We start from the raw sequence: 20,539 nt of genomic DNA, 5'->3' as shown, positions 1-20,539 counted from the left end.
TCCAAATCCCTCTGTATCTGGCTCAGTGAGGTTTTCTCAGATTTAGGGAGACTACTTATGATGTCTGCTTGGGCTCTGATGCTCTTTTTATGAAACCCTTCCAAGCCTAAGAAAGGAAGTAACCTCATAACACACAATATGCTGCCCCACAGCATGTATTTTAGAGCTAGAAAAACTAGAAAAGTTGTTTGCAATAGTTGCTTTCTTGTTTTGTGGTTCTGTAATTAAAGGGGCATATACCATATCTAGAGAAAACTTGTAGCTTGCAGGGATTTCATACACATCCCCAGCTTTTTTTCTTTTTCTTTTTCTTTTTTTTTTTTTTTTTTTGGCCTAGTCACTCTAATCTGTGTTGTTTGGGGCTGTGAGGGAAACTTTCTGCCTTTCACATTTTGCTCTACAGCTAAGACCAGAACCATCACCAGCGAAGAAATAACAACAATCCCAACCCAACCCTTCCCTTAGGGCAGTGAGAACCTGAAACCAGCACCAAGCCAACAGGAAGACACATTTCCTCCACTATCAACACCTTCTTTCAATGTCAGAAGAAAAATGAAGCTAATATGAACATGCTCTCAGCAAGAAATTCGAGGAGTGAGGTGACCCTACTCATGTACAAGGCCTCCGGAAATCCCGGCATTTTCAAACCACATTTTGAGAGAGTCAGTTGTAGCAGAGAATTAGAATGAGAATGAAAGTTTTCTGAAAGACAGAGATGAAGGAACGAAAAATTATTCTGTAAGAAAAATGTCTGAAGTGTGATTCTGGTATGAATTTTGCATTTTGAATTCTGCGCAAAAATGCAACTAGAATACATATATTCCACCACCACAGTGCATCGTGGCTCCTCTTTAATCCCAGTTTCTTCTTAGTATCAACTGCAGCGTTGTATTTTGTGTATTGTAATTTCCATCTTGGAAACTTAGGTTTAATATTTCAGCTGCTTCTAATTTGACCACACCGAACCTTGGCTTTAATCAGCTATGTTTCCTAAGGAATCCAATGAGCTGTGTTTTTTGAAGTGCAACAATAATAGCAAAACTCTGTTGATTTCAGATATATTTTCCAAGGTGCTACATCCAGCACAACTTGGTTTTGAGAAAACAGAGAAGTGCAGGAAAATTTCTCTTAGTCCATGTCTATTCTGGATCTCTCACAACACAAAAACAGTGGAGACAGACTCTAAACCTAAAGAAAGCTGATGGACATTAACCAAAATTTTACTGCTGGGGTTCTTGACAGCAAAGGACAAAACCACACTTTCCATCAGAGATAAAATGCCCCATTCATTTCATGTTAAATTAGCCAGAGAATGGCAATGGGATGGAGGCTTTCCAGCATGAAGCAGTGGGAATTTTTCAAGGCTTTCATGAAAAGGAATAGTTTAGGCTTTTAGGAGAAATAAGGTGGCTATTTGGAGGCAGTGGGCAATGGCTGCAGTCACAACAGAGGTATGGATCTATTATGATTACATCTTGCTATGGCAGATTATTTGGGGGGTAAAATTTAGTCTTGCAGAAGTATTCACTGCCTTACTCCTACACCATTAACCAGAGTCTTGGTTTGGAATTTATTACTCTGACATAACGTTGATAACCTTTGCAAGCTGTGCCACGTGGTACTGTGAAATTATGTAATCCTTAGCATAAGAGTACAGATATTTGACCTACCAGAGGCAGAGGGAAAATTTTCTAAGATTGAGACCATCCTTAAAAGAATCTTAGAAATCCATGGTACTAAAACACCTTTGAATATCTAGGCTTTCTCTGTTGCTGAAAGACTTCATGTCCATTCTAAATATCAGTGTCATACAGTCTGAACACAAACCATTCCTTACCTATGTTCTTGAAATTCATGTGAGTGAAAATGCTTGGTAGAGGTTCTTTGTCATTACAAAATCCATTCACACTCAAGAGCCATGCAGAGAAGAATCTCACAGCAATATCTGAAAACAGCAGAAAAATGTACAAAATTCTGTGTGAAGCAGAGTGGTTTTTGATTTGTAAATGGAGCAATCATTTTTGGCTGTTGCTTTTAAACTGCATAGACACACACCATTATTCTGCTTTTCAGCTCAGAACTACAAGCAACATTATGAAAAAGTATCCATAGGGATGAAACCTGTTTTGATGGGCAGTGAGTGCTTTGCTACCAGGAGAAATAAGCACCCCATCCAGAAGTAAAGTAAGTGTCTGAAGAGTTGGAGGAGAGTTCCCACACAGAAAATGGAATATTGTTAACAAGCAATTAGTTTTTACCACAATATTATCAAAGTTTTGTACTTGTCTATCAGACCTGTGTTTGTTCGTCTGATGTCCTTAAACACCTCCCAAGACAGACACTCAGGTGTCTCTTGGACTATTGTCCCCCAGATGAGGAAGACTTCTATTTCTAAGATAGATAATGAGTAACTGCAAATGGAAGTCCTTTAGTCTTGTAATTTGTTAAAGGAATATGAAAATAAAAAGGTTTCTCCCCTATTTCCTCGCAGATGTTGTTTAGGTACAGAAGGTTCCATTAAATAGATACACACTTGATGCCAAAAAAACATGTATCTATGAAATAAATTTGCCAGCCCAGTGAATCTGATGGGTAGCGATGGTCCAGACTCTCCTGGGCAGCTTTTTAATGCACTGAGCAAAATAACAAATGCAACTATATTTGGGAAGGGCCACTGAAAGGTTTTGTGCCTTGGCTGAATGAAAATATTCTTAGGATACATTTGAACACCACAGTGCCCCATGCAGGTAGAATTGCCTGATGTTATTTGGCTACATTGCTAATCACCTCCCTGCCCAGCAACACTTGGAATTGCATCACTTAAACCCCAATCAGATGACTGGAATTATAGGTGTAGAGTCTATGTAGATATTTTGCATTATATGTGAATGTATAAATGTATGTTTGTGTGTGGTCTCTACATCAGGGCGTACTAGAGGGTTCTCTAAGACAGGGCTCTTTCAGAAGAAATTGTTGAACGTATTTCCTTCTAACTCTTTAAAATGTTTTAAATATTTCACAAAATTCACTAACCAGAGGGAAGAAACTAATTAGTGCTCATGAGTGAGCACTATGGCGAAGGAGGAGATTTTGGTACAAAAATCCTATCAGAAAGCAGAAACCCAGGTCAGTCAGGAATACGTTGTTTGCAGCTGTGAAGGGACAGCTTTTCCCCACTGACCTTTATGGGAATATTGGTTCGGACTTAGAGACAGTTTAGATGCATCTACGATAAAGTTATCTGACAGGCTGGGAATTCTCACCAACAAAAACACGCTTGGAGGAAAAGTCTCAATTTTGAGTGTAGGCACCTAAATCTGTCAGTGGAAGTTTCAGCGGATTCAGTGAGTCTGGCACTTGGTTCGCAATCGTTTTCTCAGGACCACACAGCGAGTCTGTGGGAGGGACATGACCCAAATGTAAGTCTGCTGAGTCCATGCAGTCCAGTACCTTAACCACAGGTTTTTGCTTGATTTTAGTAGGTATTTCTGTGACCTTTAATGCTATTATTCTACTAGCTCATAGCTGTCAGAGATTTTAAGAAAGCCTTTGAGGCAGTGAGGGTTATTCAACTGTTTAAGAACCAGTGGTTTGGTATTCATTTATATCAGAACATCTTAAGAGAAGAAGACATCCCAACAGTTTTAAAATGAATCTGACTTTAATTGCAAAAATAGAAGCCCCTCACAAAGCCAAGATTTCCGAAAGGTTCTACACCAAAGGAATTTCATCTAAACCACTGCTGTGCAACATGTAAAAGAAACTAAGAAAGGGTGATTGACTGGCACTCAGCTCAACATGGATCCCACCAGGCACTGCCTGACCCAAGGGCTGGAACAGACCAAGCTTTGCAGAGTATCTGAAAATCCTTTCCAGAGCTACATCTTCTTGTATCTGCTGTGAAAGGAAATGTCAGAGCAAGGCTTAACTTCTGCATTGTTCCCTCCAGCCTTGCTCTCTGATCAACCTCCGCAGCTCTTTGAGGGGAAGGAGTGGCAAAGACAACAGCAACCCCCACTTATTTGCAGTCCCTGTGGGTGACATGGGTGTTACAGAGTCAGTACCAAGCACCCCTTTCCCTGATCCCTCCATAGCCATTAACACGGGGAAAATAGAATCTGTAACAATGGAATCCTTGTTACCACAGAAATAATTTAGCTGATACTTTTGATTTCAGTAAGGTCGAGATTTCACTCACATCTTTGGTCAGTGTTTCTTTGTAAGGTTTTCTACATGTGGTGTATTCCTTACAGCAAAATGCAGCTTATGTACAGCACACAAGGCAACAGAACAATTGGTTTACAATCAAAAATATGCATCTCCTGGTGTAGATAATCATCAGGGTATTTTTTATGCCATAAAAACACATGTAGCAAATACTAAAGCAGACAATTAATTTCTTGGCTTGTATAAAAAGAAAGGAGCAATTCAATTATAACTGTCTTTTCATTCATATCAGTCATGAACAATGAATTTGTGACTTATGAATGTGCCTCAGATCTGCCAACATGGGAAGTCTTACTACATTTTCAAGCCTTTTCAATTGTGTGAACCATGCATTTCAAACATCATCCAATAAAACTTTATTGTATAACACTTCCTGCCGTGAACATACAGTAATATTCTATCTAGACAATATTACAAAAAAGTGAAAACTTCTTACGTACTCATGGAATTGTTTAAAGTATACCCAGATTTTATTGTATGTGTTTTGATTACTGGAGGTACATTGCTAATTTATGGTGACTGTATATGCTGATTATCAAATATACTTATTTTGTTTCTTTGTCCTGATTGCATTTATTTCTTTTGCTGAAGTGCGTTGTCGGTAACTGATGCACCATTCTGCACTGAAGAGTGCTAGTGCTTGTGTAAAGTAAAACAAATGTCTGAAAAACAAAGATCTTTGTTCAGGCTATCCTGATGTACAAGAAAAGTTGATATCAAATTTCTTATACATGGGCTGTACTTACAAAGGAGAAACATGATCTATTTTTGGGTTTGTTTTTTTTTTGCATTTACCAAAACTTGACAAGTCATAACAAACTGTTCGTCATGTAAGTGGCAGTGATGGCACATGTGGAGTGATCTGTTGTCCTTCCACATCCTTTCTAAATCTTCTTCCCATGGAATCTCCCATAGGGAAGAAATTTTACAGCAGAGGATTAAAATGAAAAACCTCTGCAGTTTCTCCTTTCACAATTGAAGGCTACTTTGCGTTGGATACACTTTCACCATAATTCTTATGAAGACTTCAAATTGCTGCCAGTTCAAAGCTGCAGCCTCCCCAGAGGGGCAGCTCCCTTCTGCTGCTGGAGGGGCAATTCTGAGCTCAGTGGCTGGGTCCTTGGGAGTTAAATATTTGCTATATGCCAAAAGAATAAAAGACAAAAGCCTGTAGGATAATATAATAAGAAGAACATTTTCTTAAGCTATCTCCTCTTCATTTATTGTGGGCCTGAACTTGTTAAACTTGCCTACACAGCCTGCAGCAAGCAGAATATGGGCTCTGACCATTTGTAGAGTGACACTCTTTAAAGGCAGTTATGTTATGTAACTTCCTTCCCTGTGGAAGCCTATAGGTGCAATGCTGTCTCTGAACCTGAGATACAGCCTTTCTTCTTGAATCTTATTTCACAGACTGTTTAAATTCTGCAGAACTCTCTCCCACCCCTTCTTAGCAGGAATGTGAATTGTGACGGTACATATACCTAAAGGTATCTTGCATGCATGTGCACACACACTGGGAGAAGTTCCTCGCCTTGCAATGATGAGTGGGAAAAGCTGTACATCTCCTTGTGTACCTCCTAGAAGTACCTATCCATACAACTCAGTGCTGATCAGCCTTGTGCTGCTGTCTGGACTGAGGTGTGTTGGCCTTCTTGCTCAAAAGTAAAGAAATAACTAGGAGACAAGGGAGGAGAGCAGGATACAAGGGGTTCCTACCTCTCAGGTTTTTCTGTATGGTCAGCATGAACTGGGAGGGCCTTTTACATTCTTTTTATTTTGATCTTCTGGGTTGATCTGTTTCTCTGAGGGTATTTGAGATCTTGGCATGCAATGGCTATTTCACCTTGATTTGCTTTATGCACCTGCTAATGGGTGATATTTTGATATTATTTTGGGGTATCCTTTGGGGATGGTAATATTTTGTGGCATTCTTTGGAAAGCATCAAGATTTCAATACTTTGGAATGACTTTCTGCTGTTCATATGTTTGATCTGTCTTGCGATGTGCAAAATCTTTTAAGCAGTCATCAAGCTCATTAAAAGGGAAAAATAAAGGACTCCAAGTCAGTTACACTTTGTGAAAGTTGATGGTTTAAAATCTAGTGTTAAGGAAAAGTACCAAAAGCAAAAAGTGCCAAAAGTTTCCAATTGCCACATACTGGTTCTTTCTTTCCTATTTGCTATTGGCTACCTGGGGTTGTTACAGATGTCAGATGGTCACTTCACACAGCTGGTATCAGGAGATGTGGAGATTACACAGCCTGGTGAGCAGGTCTCTGTTCACTCCCTGTTGCAGTGCTCAGGAAGAAATGCTACTCCAGGTCTGCATCACACTCCCTCTACATTGTTACTGTCAGAGGTTGATGTGGTTCAAACAGGTTGTGTCCTTCCACCGGGGCCTGCACTCTGACACAGCATCTTGAATTTCCACACTCCCACCCTTCTCCTCAATTTTTTCACAAGCAGAACAGGAAACGATGTGTTTGCAATGGCTGGTGCTGAGCTAGGCAGATGTCTCTCCAGATTTTAATGCAACGAGTTCAGAGTCCTCTACATATCTTCCATTTAACTGTTCATTGTTGGCGTCGTGGGGGTACAGGTAAACAGGGACCTCTGTGATTGACGTGGCGGTGTAGGAGGTAGATCGAGTGGAACAGTGCTCTCGGCGCCTTTGGCCCCACTGCGTTTTGTACTGTGCCCATTGCCTCTTCAAAGCTCCTTGTACCTGTTAGAGAAACACACAGCTAGGGTGAGGCATGATGTACATGCACCCCTGTGACAGGGAAGGGAAGGGAAGGGAAGGGAAGGGAAGGGAAGGGAAGGGAAGGGAAAGGAAGGAAATTATCCAGGTCTAATTCCATCAGAATCTGACATCCAGTCAGCCTCTCTCCTCCTGTCTGTTCCAGAAGCAGTTCAGCTCTCAGCCTAAACTTCCTCCCTGCCTACACTTGTGCAGTTGCCTATAGGTTAGCTAAATGTGAAAGAGATTGCTGCACAGGGACACAGCATGATGTTATGGTGGAAGAGGAGAGGAGAATGGGGACTAAAACCCACCTGATGCTGCAGCTGGATTCGTGTTCCTGAAATACCTGATGCATTTTGATATCTGAAGAAGTTCAGCCTTGAGTAATGAGCCTTTGCCATGAAGAGTAAATTGTAAATACACTTCAAGAGCTTGCCAGGACTAATGTTGTAGAGTTAGAGGATTAGGATATCTAAATAGGAATTTTGTTCTGGTAGATTAAAAACAGGTTCTGTGCTCACAAAATGTAACATTGGTCATAGCCCTCTGCATGGCAGAGGATTCCAGCCTTTGAACATTCATCTGCTAGGAATAAGACATTTTATTCTACATTCACATTAAGAGTGATGTTATACATGGCACTAGGAAATGATTTAAACTGTTGAGTCCTGCCAGGGAATAAGAAGCACTTCTCCAGCTGCATTTCCATGCATGGCAGCTCTTGATAGCACTGTGACATGAGCAGGAATTGGGCAAATCCTGGCTCTTTTTGTTTGGATCAGTGATTCCGAACAACACAAAGTGGGAATAGGAGCAGTTTGACAGAATAATCTGGTGTAAATGACCCTCTCCTCCAGGGGAAGGCAGGTTCATGTGAGGCACCGTGATCACAGGAATCCACAAGTTTCTGTCCACAGGTTTCAGGAAACCTCCTGCTGAGGTGGGCACTGTTTGTTATTTGGAGAATGTATTGCTATTCACCTTGTCCTAACACATGAGGAAAAGAAAACAAATGACTGTGCACAGGTTAATTAGATATTGAGCACAGGAAAGGCATACAGTCACAATGGAACTTCAAGTACTTGGGCTATGAGCAAGGTTTATGATGCCCATATTGAGAATTAAAGTGAAATTGCTGCATGCAAGGATGTTTTATCACACTATCCCAAGTTTATTAGTGAGAAAGAGTTACTGGGTCAAAGACTAATGCAGTGGCAGCACTTGATACAGAAATATTACACTAGTTAAACTTTGTAAAGATTTTAGTCACTCTAAAATTGCCTTTTGATGTTACAGTATGAATATTGTAGCTTAGTCACCCCAGAAGCTATGGGGAGAGACTGGAAGAAGAAATCTTCAGAAGTACTAGGACAGTGACTTTCCCCATATCTCACTGGGGTGGTGGCATCTAGGGCAGACACAATGAGGACAACAGAGAAGCCTGGGCTGTGCACAGGGGCTCTGCCTGCCTGCAGCCACCTCTCCCCCACCACACCATGGTCACCAGCCATTGCACACCCCTGGTCTTCACCTCTGCCCCAAGCTGACCAGGTTCGCATTTCACAGCACGTCATCCATCTGGATTCATGTCAGCATCTTTAGTGAAGGCAGCAAGGGTCTGCTCCTAGAGTCCTTCTGTTCCTCTCCTAGCCCTCTCCTTCCCCTATCCCCTACACAGACTCCAAGGCTTTGATCACTCTTGCATGGGGAGAAGAGCTGCTGTGCAGGCGAGAAGCTCCTGACAAGCTCCCCAACTGCTCTCAGCTGAACCGGAATCTGACAGTCCACTAGGGCAACCACAGATCTGGAGATGATAGATGGTTAACTGGAGAGGGAAGAACAATGTCCCTGAGTCTTACAGAGCCTGTCATGAGGAGCTTATAATTTTCTTCTTCAGAGGGAGTGACGCTTACATTGTATGTATGATGGGTAGATGACAGACACATCCCTTCCAGTTCAGCCCATGATTAGAAGTGCCGTTATGCAGGTCTAAAAGGCTCCACAGAGCAGGGAGAACACAAGGTCAAAGCATCTTTGTTTTTGTTCTCTGCTGAACTGCTTGTCTGTACAAGGATCTGGCTACAAATGGATAATGGATTGTACAAGTTGCTGCATTTGAGAAAAACTTGCTGACCTAGTTTTCTTCCATGATTCCAAGAATCTCAGATGATCATAGCTCAGTGCCAACTAAAACCATTTAGGCATGGATTTTAAATGTGTAAGCAGCATTACTGAAAGTCACATGCACAGCCACGACATATTAATGACTGAGGAGGTGTCTGGGGACCAGGAGGTGCAGAGCGATGCCTGCCATGTTTTCCACTGTGATGGCAGGTAAAAAAAGCAAAGACTGAAGCAATGAAGAGCCCAAGTTTATTTACTCTGCTCTTCAAGACTTTAAAGGTTTTTCTGTTCACTGTTAGCCATTCACGCCTCATTGGCACATAAGATACATGGCTGTTTTTTTCCCCAAATAGACTTTCCATTCTGTTGTCCAGCCTTTCAGTCTAGAAGCAATCCCAGGCTTGAAAACGTGGTCTGGTGAGCAGATTGTTGCAGAGGCCTTGTATCATCTGTACTACACTATTGCTGTTGGACAGAGAAAGTACAGCACTGCTGGACACCAAGATTTTATATGAGTATGTACAAGAAGACTTGTCATTTTAAAAGTAAAAAAACACCCCATTGTTTATGTGTTCTTCCACATGAATGCAGACATTGGTACAGCTTCTTCTTATTATTTTTAGATTTTTTTCTATATATGGGCTCATGGTACTAAAGTGAGGTTAGTGAGGCTGCAGTGATGAATGCACTATAAAGCACAGTCAAGTGCTCCTGACATTAGCATTGTTTGCCCTGGCTAAGCTTCATGTGTTTCAGTCTTGAAGTTAAATATTCCAGTAGGAAAAAGTAAATCCCAGATTAGCCAAGCTTCTGCAGTAGTAAAATTAATCTCCTTGCTCCACAATGAATTTTCTCATGAGAAAATTCTGGCCTCTATTGCAGCAGATGTAGGCAGCAGCTTGGAAACAATCTTATATCACAACTGAAGACCAGACTGTGTCTTTGCTCTATGTTCTTCTGCACACACCAGGACTGGGGGAAGTTATCTCAGCTCAGTTTTCTTGGTCAAACTCAGACTAGTGCTCCCTTTGGAAGGCCCCAATACCAGTTTACCCTTAGTCTGTTGTTGCTCTTCTATAGGTTTTGTGCCTTGTATATCTACAGATTGTGTAACTGCAGAAATAAAGGGGAAGAAGGGGTCATAATCCTTTCATCCTCTCCTGGCCTAGCCCAGCTCAGCCCAGCTACTCTAGTGCATAAACTTTGCTGGATGTTTATGGGTAACGTGCTATTGCAAGTAGCACAAAAATGTCTTGATTCCATATTAGAGAGGTGTCATCATTGACACTGTTCACCTTAACAGGAAGCTCTAAAAAAAGCTTCCGTATATAAAATTTCCTAGAAGAAAATAATGAGATGGTTTTTCAGCACTCCTGCCACTGACAGTCTGTAAATCTGAAGCAGATGCAATAATTTTGAAAAGGAGTGTAATGGTGAAAAGTACCCAAGCACCAACAAAATCACTCTCAACCTGTCCAAGAAACCTGCATCCTCGCAGTCATTTGTTCTTACTGCCTGACATGGAGCCATGCTTCTGATCAGCCTCTCCACCAAGGAGTCATCAATTATACACACTGGCAAGCAGATGCTTCAGATATATTCATTAGTGCATAACTTGAGAATTGCATTCCTGGGGTTGTAAGGATGGATATGCTCTTCTGACACTGTAGTGTTTCCAAAAGTACTTTGGAATTAGAGCTAGTTGATGAAATTAAGAAACTAATAGCCTTTAAGATACTTTATGTTTTCAGTGCATTTTATTGTGGCCTTTCCTAATTTTTAACATTGCTACAACCTTTAATCTAGACACAAATCCAGGTGTTCTCATTAGAGCTGGAGAATTAACCTTTTGCACTAAAGCTATAAAACATTAAGGGAATTTGTTTTGCAAAATCTAGTCTGAAAACAATGGAAGGTGACACTGGGGAGAATGAAGAAGGCAATGTTCAAGACCAGGATTTTGGGGTAACACATTGTTTGGAGGCCAGTGAGGAGACACTGGAGTACTGCTTGTACACAGCAATGCAGCCATTCTTACGGGGAGAGGATGCTTCAGAAACTGCCTGACTGGTCTCTACTTTCTTCACAGCAGGTCCTCCATACTAGGGAGTACCAGAAGTTTTTCTTTGTTTCCAGGGCATGGATACTCAGCTGTGTCAGAGTGATGACAGTGAGACAGATGGATAAAGGTGAGAGTAGCCTGCAGATACTGGGGACAGAACTGTGTTAGGAAAAGAGCTGTACATGTCTTCAGCTTTGTTTAGTTGGATGCATGAAACTGTGAACTTCTGTAGCATGATCTTTACAGCTCTCATTTCATGTTAGGTTCTGATATCATTAGCTGCTCACATTTTGCCATTCTCTTTCATGTCTCCTGAGGAGCCATGCTACAGAACTGTGGTGGGAGGCCTCTCATCTTTTTATTCTTGAGTTTCTCTGTACATTTACACAGGGAGCCAGCCAGAGGCAAATGTATAGAGATGTTGACAAGTGGTGGCAGAATTTAACACTCTGTGCTATCCTGAATGTTATCAAATGAGCCAGTAACACCTTATCAATAAGATAACTTACTTTCAGTCTCTATCAAAACATCAGTGTGGTTACATCATTATATGGAATTTTCTGGTTTCTAATGATATACAGGGATAAACAGGACCACAAATATCTCTCTAGGTTGAAATGCTGAGCGTTAGCATCACCAAGTTTGTTCTGTATCTAATTCACCTGCTCTAGATTGAAAATGGACTTCCTAATGGATTTCTCAGCTTTGCCAAGATATATGGTGTTTTATTTTACTACAGTTGAATGCTCTTGATGTGTTGAAAAAGCTTTTTTCTGCCAACCATCTCTGGAAAATGGCTTGCTGTAGGAATTTAAATGGTTCTTGACATATTTTAACCTGCTATTTTTGGAAAAAAACCCCCAAAAAAGTAAAGTGGATCTAAAACCTGCTGTATGTGTATATACATATATATGATCCAGCTGTAAGAGAATGGGAGAGATCTCTGCCTCAAAGGTTTTTATTTCTCACTTACTAGATAAGAAGCATTGACTGTAAAAAGGCCAGTGGTAATCCTCAAAGGGGTGCAAGTAACTGCACTATTCCACCTCTGACAATGCTACCATGGGTGGATTTGCCATGGCTCCGGCCTGAGCTCAGCACTGCATTCTCCAAACAGATCCCTGAATGTCCCCTCTGCTTCTTATGGAGTATTGTGGTCGTTCCTGCTGTTCTGGGGCAGGAAGGAGAGTAAAGCATTTCTCTCCTTTACTTAGACTTCCATCTCAAGCTTGCAGGTAGTAGGGGGAGAGTGTCATGCCTGTACCTCATTAAGTGCCATCCGCTTTGTAATGGCAACACACCTGATTTATCTGCTCAGAGATATTCCAGTCACACTCTGCACAGAGCTGTCAGAAATGCACACCACTGCTTGTGTGTACAGAGTAAAAGTGACTTTGTGTGGTTTCGAAGTTTGTAGTGTGACATGCTTCACATCTGCATTAATGAACAGCAGAATGACTGTTTTTCAAGTTCTGCTCATTTTCTGCATTCCATGTACTTACCTCACCATTGAAGAAGCAGAATATGGTAGCCACAAGCAAGCCCTAAGAGAAGGAAAAGAGTTTAGGGATCAGAATATATAGACTTCAACATATTTTGGAAATTCAGACTTGATGGATATAAGGTAAAAACATTAATCCACTTCCTCTGCATCACAGACACTCCCCATCTTTCATAGGTGTGCTATTGAATGGATTTTTTTGTCTTTTCATAATGTTTCACCATTTCCCCCCCCCTATATTACTAGATTTTATAGATTATCTGTTATGGCTATGAAGTTATTTATATACAAGAGATGTAGAGAAGGAAAATGAAAGGTAGATATATATTTTGCTTACAGAGAAGAGCCACACTGCCACTGAATTTGCTGAAGAGGATTTGTGTCCTATATGTTGCCACTCATTCATCAGAGTGTAGCAATCCAATCATAACTGTCAGCCACAGAGTATCCAGATGTCCCAGGAAGGCTTTAAGTTGAACTGTATGTCAGGATAAGTAAACTGGTATGCTGGGCATCACAATGGATGGACAGGATGTGAGAAGAGGTGTAAGTGGTCAGAAGAAGAAAAAAACCCACCCAGCACATGAGTTAGAAGGTAGGGAGGCAGAAAAAAGAGATGCTACAGATCATAGCTTGGTCATAAATGGTTTTAAATTAATTTCATCATCACCACAGCTATAAGATTAAACAGGGCCAAGGCAGGAATATGAGATGAGAAAGTGTGAAATTAATAAGCGAGAAAATTCTTGCACATAGAGCCTGCCATTCAGGATTATGTAGTTACACTGGTCCATGTCCTAACTGCACTCACTCTTATTAAAATAGCATTACAAAGCATCACTGGGAGCCAAATGCCTTCATTTTAAATTAGTTAAAGCAGTTACTATAAACTAAACGTATGGCAGTTTGTGAAATTGAGGGGAAAACTGCAATGCAGCTTATGTTCCCAAGGGCTGCTTTGAAGGACTTTACAGCTGTATCTTTTCTATAAAACTTTTATTTAAATGATTACCACTTGCATTGTAGATAATGCTTTGCAAAATGTCTTTGACTCTCAGATGTATGTTTTGGGCCACAAACGTGATAAGCAATAACTTTTTAACAAAATGCTTATATACAGATACACAGGCTGGTTTGGACAAGTGCTGACAGATTCAATTTTGACCATTATTTTTCTCTAATAGATTTTCTCTGATGCAGAATTTGTAATTTGACATAAATTCAAATATCAACACAGAAAAGCATGTAGGAGGAAGATGAAGGGTAGACATAGTGAGAAAAAACCTTTCTTTTCACATTTTGGCAAAGCAATGAATATTCTCAAAAAACTCAAATCCCAGTGTGCAGTAAGCAATACACAATAGCTTGTCCATAAGTTTTGGGCTGAGAAGCACCACAAAGTCAAACAAAACCTTACAACTCTAAAGCAGGACTTTTCCAGATCAGACACTTCTAAATCAAAATTTTTGCAAGGGTAGAAAGTTCTCCAGCTCCTCATGGCCTGTACCAATGTTGTTTGTGCTGTGAGCACTGCAGAAACTGCGTAGTTGTGCAAAACCTCTGCTCTTGAGCTGTAATGTAAATTTCAGCAGGGGCCTTGCTATTGTGCTAAATGTGTTTTCATTAACAGCAGTCAGCCATAATGGCAAATGAGATGGATCTTGATCTCCTCTGGGAGCAGGGATGCTCAATGGACAGTCTACATGAGGCATGGCAAATCAGAAGACAGCAGGGGGAGAGAAAGAAGCAGAGAAGTTTTTTCCAAGTCTGCTCTTCTGTGAGAGTGTTTAGGGGGAATTTGGGAACCTCAGTTCCCCTAAAGACAGGAATCGAACCTGAACTATTGAAGTGAAGCCATTTTTCATTTCAGTTCCTCTATGGTATTGGAATTCTGCTGTTACATCCTGCAATTGCTCCAGTTTTCTGCTATTCAAGAGTGTAGTTCCCTTACCTAATGTTTTCTCCAGACAATTTCTGGCAGAAAAGCTAAAGAGGAAGGTGTGGTGATGCCTCATATCCCTTCCAGGTTCTCTTCTAGTTCAGAGTGAGCTGAAAGCACACCTGGCTTCTTGTTATTTTGAGACCATGCATGTTGTACATGTTCTGGCTGAAGAAATTATTTTCTCTAGTCCGTTCCATGTATATCCCATTGCTCTTCTTCCACCTGCCATGGTCCTCTGGACTCTGCCATCTGTATTTTAATTTCTTCCATTTTATACATAAAGTTTGGCCCATTGTTCAGAGGGCTATTGTTATCTTCAGTTGTAAAACTACAGAGATATGAGTAGCAGACACCAGCTTTGTCTGCTTGGAGCCAGGAGGGCTTGGTATGACCATAATTCTACAGTGGATCTGTTAAAACATGTGACAGACTACATGTAGGTTAATTATTTAATTTCAGGCCCATGGTTTATTTCTCATATCTCTTTGATGTTTATCTTCCAAATTCTTACTGCTGCTGGTTTTTGCTGGGGATACAATTCTTGCTGAGGACGAAATGTCTAGGTCAATTATATCTCTCTGCCACTGTGTGGAGTTGCTAAACTAACCTGTGATATATTGCCTGCTCACAACAAGATAATGTTGGCAGTGGTATTGAAAGAAGAAATGAAGAACATATTTATTTTAAGATTAGGGCCTTTAATGACTTCTGAAATTCTTTACTTCTGAAACTATGTGAAGAACAAATGAATGTGCCTTTCAGCTGAATCATGCCATAGGGATTGTCCAGAGTCAGCAGCTCTCAGACCTTCACGTACCTTATTAACACTGTGGTGAGTTCTTCCTGTGTTTTAGTGACTATACTGGTCTAAGTAAATTCTTTGCTTGATGGGTATTTAATTTGTATCTCACTCTCTTAGAAGACATGAGTATCTTGAAGGGAAGTTTGAGTAATTTGCTCATGTTAAAGAGAAACAAATGAAAAATGCAGATACTGCAAATTTACATAGGTTTCTCATATCTCTTTTTACTTTCTTATTTGAGGTTATGTCTCCATTAAACCAAGAAAGCATAAATAGATATACTTATTCCTGCTATTCCTGACCATGTCCAGGGCCTTAATTTGTGCCCCAATCAAATACACACTGTGTTGCTGTTCAGACTTTAGTGGTGTGATATATTCATTATTGATGCTAGAAGATGATGTCATATGCAATTGTACAGATGGTCATAAAAAAATCAGGTTTTGATTCTCTATGTGGGCTTTGTTCCATGTCCATTCACTTCTCACTTCTGGGTCTGAATGGACAGCAAAAAAAAAAGAAAAGCATGGCTGAGGTTGTTCTTAGAAGTACATCTCATTCCCACCTCTTTCATTTTGTCAAGGATAAAAAAGCTTTGAGGAAAACAGCAGTGTGTTTCTCACCATCTTCATTCACTGCACGCTCATACAGAATCTCTGAGGTAAATTACTGGGTTATCACTTGTTCATTTAAGTTACATTAAAAAAAATAAAGCAAAGAATGTGTCTGTGCAGTTTCTGCTGCCACTGAGGTGGGGAGATTGTCATGAGAGGGCTGAAGACAGCAGCCCACCTGCTGCAAAATGATAGAGACATCCCATCAGCCAAAGCTCATGCTTTGCTTCTTCTTCTGCTCTCTGTGGAGGTTTCATTACTGTCTTTTTTTTGCATGTATTTTTCATACATAAAAATGGTACTTTATTATATCTGGCTTACAAAAAAATATTCTCCATAACTTTAATTGGTTCAAAATATTAAAAAGTTTTTAAACTACTAATAATCCAAAGAGAAATAAAAAGAATAGAAAATAAAAAAAGAACACTTATGTTGTCAAAAGCAGTCCTACAACCTTGACTCTGAACAGAAGGAGAAAATATTTCTGCCTGATTTGGCATTACAAAGGATATTTATTTCCTTTTAAAGTGAGAAACAGATGGAATGAATACCTTCTGAAATACCTTGAAATATCTCACTATGTTTAAGAGACTACTTTTAAATGGGTTAATTGAGTTCTGTATAAGGCTGCATAGAAAGCTAAATTTAGAACTTGGAGGCAGTGTAGATATATATGCAGTCCAAACCCAGGCCTAAAAGATTCAAAATATCCTTGTACCAGACCAGGTCCCTCTGAGCTGCATCCTCCTGCCTGGCAGGGTGGGTGCTGCAGTCCTGGGGGTGCTGCTTGGAAGCTGCTGGATGGCACACAAGGGATCTCACTTGTGGAGAAAAAAAACACCTTTTCATTTGCCAATAAAAACCAAGGTCCTTATGCTGAATTGCTTTTTATCTTCTCATTAGGGGGAGACTTATGCATTTAGAGCCACAGTCCCCAAGGTATTGAGAAGAGCAGCTTTATCTGCTTGTGTATTGCTGTTGATTCTGGGGCTGTTCCTCCACGCCTCCCTCACAGACCTTCACAGCTCTCTCTTCTCTGGAACAGCGACAGTGCCATTTTATGTAAACTGACAGCCTCTAAAAACCCAGCTTAAAGGTGCTGGAGATAGAATTGAGTGAGATAGAATTCAGGTGGAGGGAGCTTGAAAGCAGAGGCTTGTTCATCCCTAGGCTGGTTTGAGAGCTCTGGGAGGACTGTGTAGGTCAGTTAGTGGGACTAATTGATGCATCACACAGTTTTTTTTCTACTCTTCCTTTTTTCTTGTGAGGCATTTGCTATGGACTACTGTCAGAAATCAGAGGTTAGGGTAGTGGTTTTTTGTAGCAGAACCTCTGACAGAAGCACAGCACCCCAATCTCTTTACAGCCTGGGACTTCTCAAAAGATTTTCAATGGTTCCAAGGATGGAGGAAGTGTCAGCTGCAGCCCCAGCACCAGCAGAGGTGCAGGAGGCTGTGCCAGGTTGTCAGGCACAGGCCACATCTCTCTTGCTCTATCTTGGAATGGAGATCTGAGTGCAGCTACGTGCAGGACCGAGGGCTGTTGCTGTCCATTCCTTCACAGGAGGCATTCCCTTTGCCCAGGTGTACAGTTTTGTCTTCACTGGGCAGCATGATGGGGTTTTCAGGCTTTTGACATGTGTGTTTTAATGCCAGAGGTGTGCAAGGAGTCAGCATATCCTGTACCCTAATGCTTGACAGCCCGAGGAAGTTTGCATCTTCCATCTGCTTTCAGCATCATCTACCAGGCTCTGAAAGTCAGGTCCTTTAATGCAGATCTGCAAGTCGCTGGCTCTTCTGGAGTGAAACTGTTTGCTTTGTGGTGCCTAATTTAGGAGCTCTGTTAGATAAGATAGCTGTGTGTGTTCAGCAATGCACCTACAGCATCCCAATCCATGCATGTCTTTCCAATTAAGGTGTGCTGGTTTTGTATAGAGTAATTTTCTTCATAGCAGCTAGTATGGGGCTCTGCTTTGGATGTGGGCTGGAAACAGTGTTAATAATGCAGGGATGTTTTAGCTGTGGCTGAGCAGGGCTTCCAAAAATCAAGGCCTTTGCTGCTTTTCATCTCACCCCACCATGAGCAGGCAGGGAGTGCACAAGCAGTTGGGAGGGAGCACAGTCAGGATAGCTGAACCCAGCTGATCCAAGGAATATCCCAGATCATATGGCACCATGATCAGCATATAAAGTGGGAGAAGAAGAAAAAGGGGGCTGTTTGGAGCACTGGCTTTTTTAGTCCCAGGTAATTTTTATGTATGATGGAGCCCTACTTCCCTGAGCATGGCTGAACACCTGCCTGGCCACAAGAAGGTGTGAATGGATTCTGTATTCTGCTTTTCTTGTGTATGTGGCTTTTGCTTTATCTACTGAACTGTCTTTATCTCAACCCATGAGTTTTCCCACTTTTACCCTTCCAATTCTCTTCTCCATCCTACTGTGGGGAGTGAGCAAGTGGCTCTGTGGGGCTGAGTCACCAGCTGGGGTTAAACCACAACATAAGGGTTGAAATGTCTTTCTTTTGCCCGGTGAACTTTTCATTTCAACCTTCTGGAGACTAAAGAGCTGATATTGGTGATGGTGAGAAGAGATATGAACCTCTTCATTTAGAGGATTAATGGGAAGTTGGCTAGGTGGGCTGGAAAAGTATATGCATTCCCATTTTCAGCACAAAAGCCAGCCTTCCATTTTTTTATCATTTACGTATCTTTTCTTCCGATCTGTTAAGAAGAATCTGGTCTAATGTGTGAAATATACATGCAGTAGACATTCAGTGTTCTTACAGGCATATTTGAAAAACCACTTCCACTTAAAATGGTGAACATTGATGATATCATCACAAAAAGAGTGGGACAGGTCAAAACCAGACTTCTGCTGTTATTCAGAAGTGACTGTAGCAGAGGAAACCTAGCTTGTTGATAAATAAAATAAAATAAAATAAAATAAAATAAAATACTGACGTTGTTTTTCAACTGGGAAAACCATTCTCTGAAAGAAATACAATTACATGATTTCTTCTGGGAACAGATTCTTTCTTATCTTCAATCTTTTGAGTTTTACAATATAATGCAGTGCTTGTTTGCACTATTTCTGTGTACAAGAACTATACAATTAATGTATCAATCCTTCACATTCACTTAAAGCAGTGATGTACTGTGAGAACCTGTCTCTCTTTCTGTTCTAGAAAAGGCATAAAAATTACTCATTTAAGTAGTGCAGAAATTAAGAATTTATTACATTTTCCACCAAAAAAGATTGGTAATTGTTCTCACAATGCCTGCTTGTATACGACTGACGTGCCCTGAGCTGCAAAACCCCACAGACTCTTGCTGGTGTCTGCATAGGCTGGCTGTGCTGTGGGTCACGGGAGTGCAATAGCTAGAGGGAAACACAGCCATTAAACAAATGAATACAGTATCTGCTAATTACAGAACCAGCCCTAGAAGAAAATGAGCACCAGAGGAGTGATTGTATAGCTGGCAGTCTTAAATATGCCTACAAGAAATCTTTGGGAAAGGATTAAGAATGTTTATTTTAGGTTACAATTAAAAATCCACTCCAAGTGGAAAAGGGAGGATTGCAGTCAGTTGCAGCCAGCAGGACAACTGCACAGTCCTTCCAAAAGGCCAAACTTTAGCAGGAAACACACCAAGATTTTACTGCAGAGTTGTCAAGAGCTCTTCTGTGAGAGCAGAAGGAACCCATCAGGGATGAAACTTTCCTGCCTTGGATCCCTCCCTCACCCAGCCCCCTTCATCAGTACAGACTCCATTTTAACCTCAGTTTGGTGACTTTCTATTCCATAATGATCACAATTAGAATTTTTAATTGAGAAAATTGGTTTTGCAATTCTCGAACAACTGCGCAGGATTTAAAAGGTATTTTAAGAGTAAATTGGTTATTGTAACAATGTGTCTTATCCTAACTTACTAAAACTGTAAGCAAATAACTTGTCTCCAAAAAGCTAATTTGGAGATATTCCTTTATAGCTCTTGTGAATGAAAAAGTAACAATACAGGCAATAATAGAAGAAACAAGGCTCTCATTCCTTTTAAGCAGAACTGTAATATAAAATGGCATACACTTCAAAAGCAGACCTGTAAGTTCAGTTATTCTATCCATGAAGCAGCAAGAACACCTGCAGTTTTGAAGGGATAAGGGTGATAAGCAGTATATATAATCTGACAGAATACATAGATTTTGGTAGCCTTATTTATAATTTCATTTAAGGAAAAAGCACTACCAATTTTTTAAGCTCTCTTCTTATTACGGCATTAAAATAATCTCTTCACTTACCTTCCATATGAAAGGAAGCAAGAAGTAGGTTACCCAATTCACTTGTGTTGACCACTATTCACAAATGCATTGAAAAACTGCCTTTCCTAGTCAATATAGGACTGGATATATTCCAGTCAGTAAACCAGATAAGCCAGCATTTAAAGTCATTTAGGTTCGGCTTGTTTTGTTTTCAAAAGAAAATAAACTAGACTTACTGAACGATGTTGTATTTTCAAAGCATTTTT

The 20,539-nt window shown here is 40.6% G+C and overlaps 1 protein-coding gene across 1 annotated transcript in view; it reads right to left on the bottom strand.

Moving 5' to 3' along the window:
* Nucleotides 1-3,642: 3,642 nt before the first annotated feature.
* The window catches only part of CALCR (calcitonin receptor), a 157,062-nt gene continuing 140,165 nt past the window's right edge, over nt 3,643-20,539 (bottom strand). The window contains exons 12-13 of the mRNA XM_042043861.1: nt 12,661-12,702; nt 3,643-6,954 (exon numbers count right to left, since the gene is read on the bottom strand). Coding sequence (XP_041899795.1) covers nt 6,733-6,954; nt 12,661-12,702 — 264 coding nt within the window. The 3' untranslated portion in view covers nt 3,643-6,732. The remainder of the gene's footprint in view (nt 6,955-12,660; nt 12,703-20,539) is intronic.

Source organism: Corvus kubaryi, unplaced genomic scaffold (assembly GCF_017639235.1).
Source record: "Corvus kubaryi isolate FWS band 111438036 unplaced genomic scaffold, C.kubaryi_AGA036_p1.0 37398, whole genome shotgun sequence".
NCBI classification, from domain to species: Eukaryota; Metazoa; Chordata; class Aves; order Passeriformes; family Corvidae; genus Corvus; species Corvus kubaryi.
This window is presented reverse-complemented; position numbering and strand designations above follow the sequence as displayed.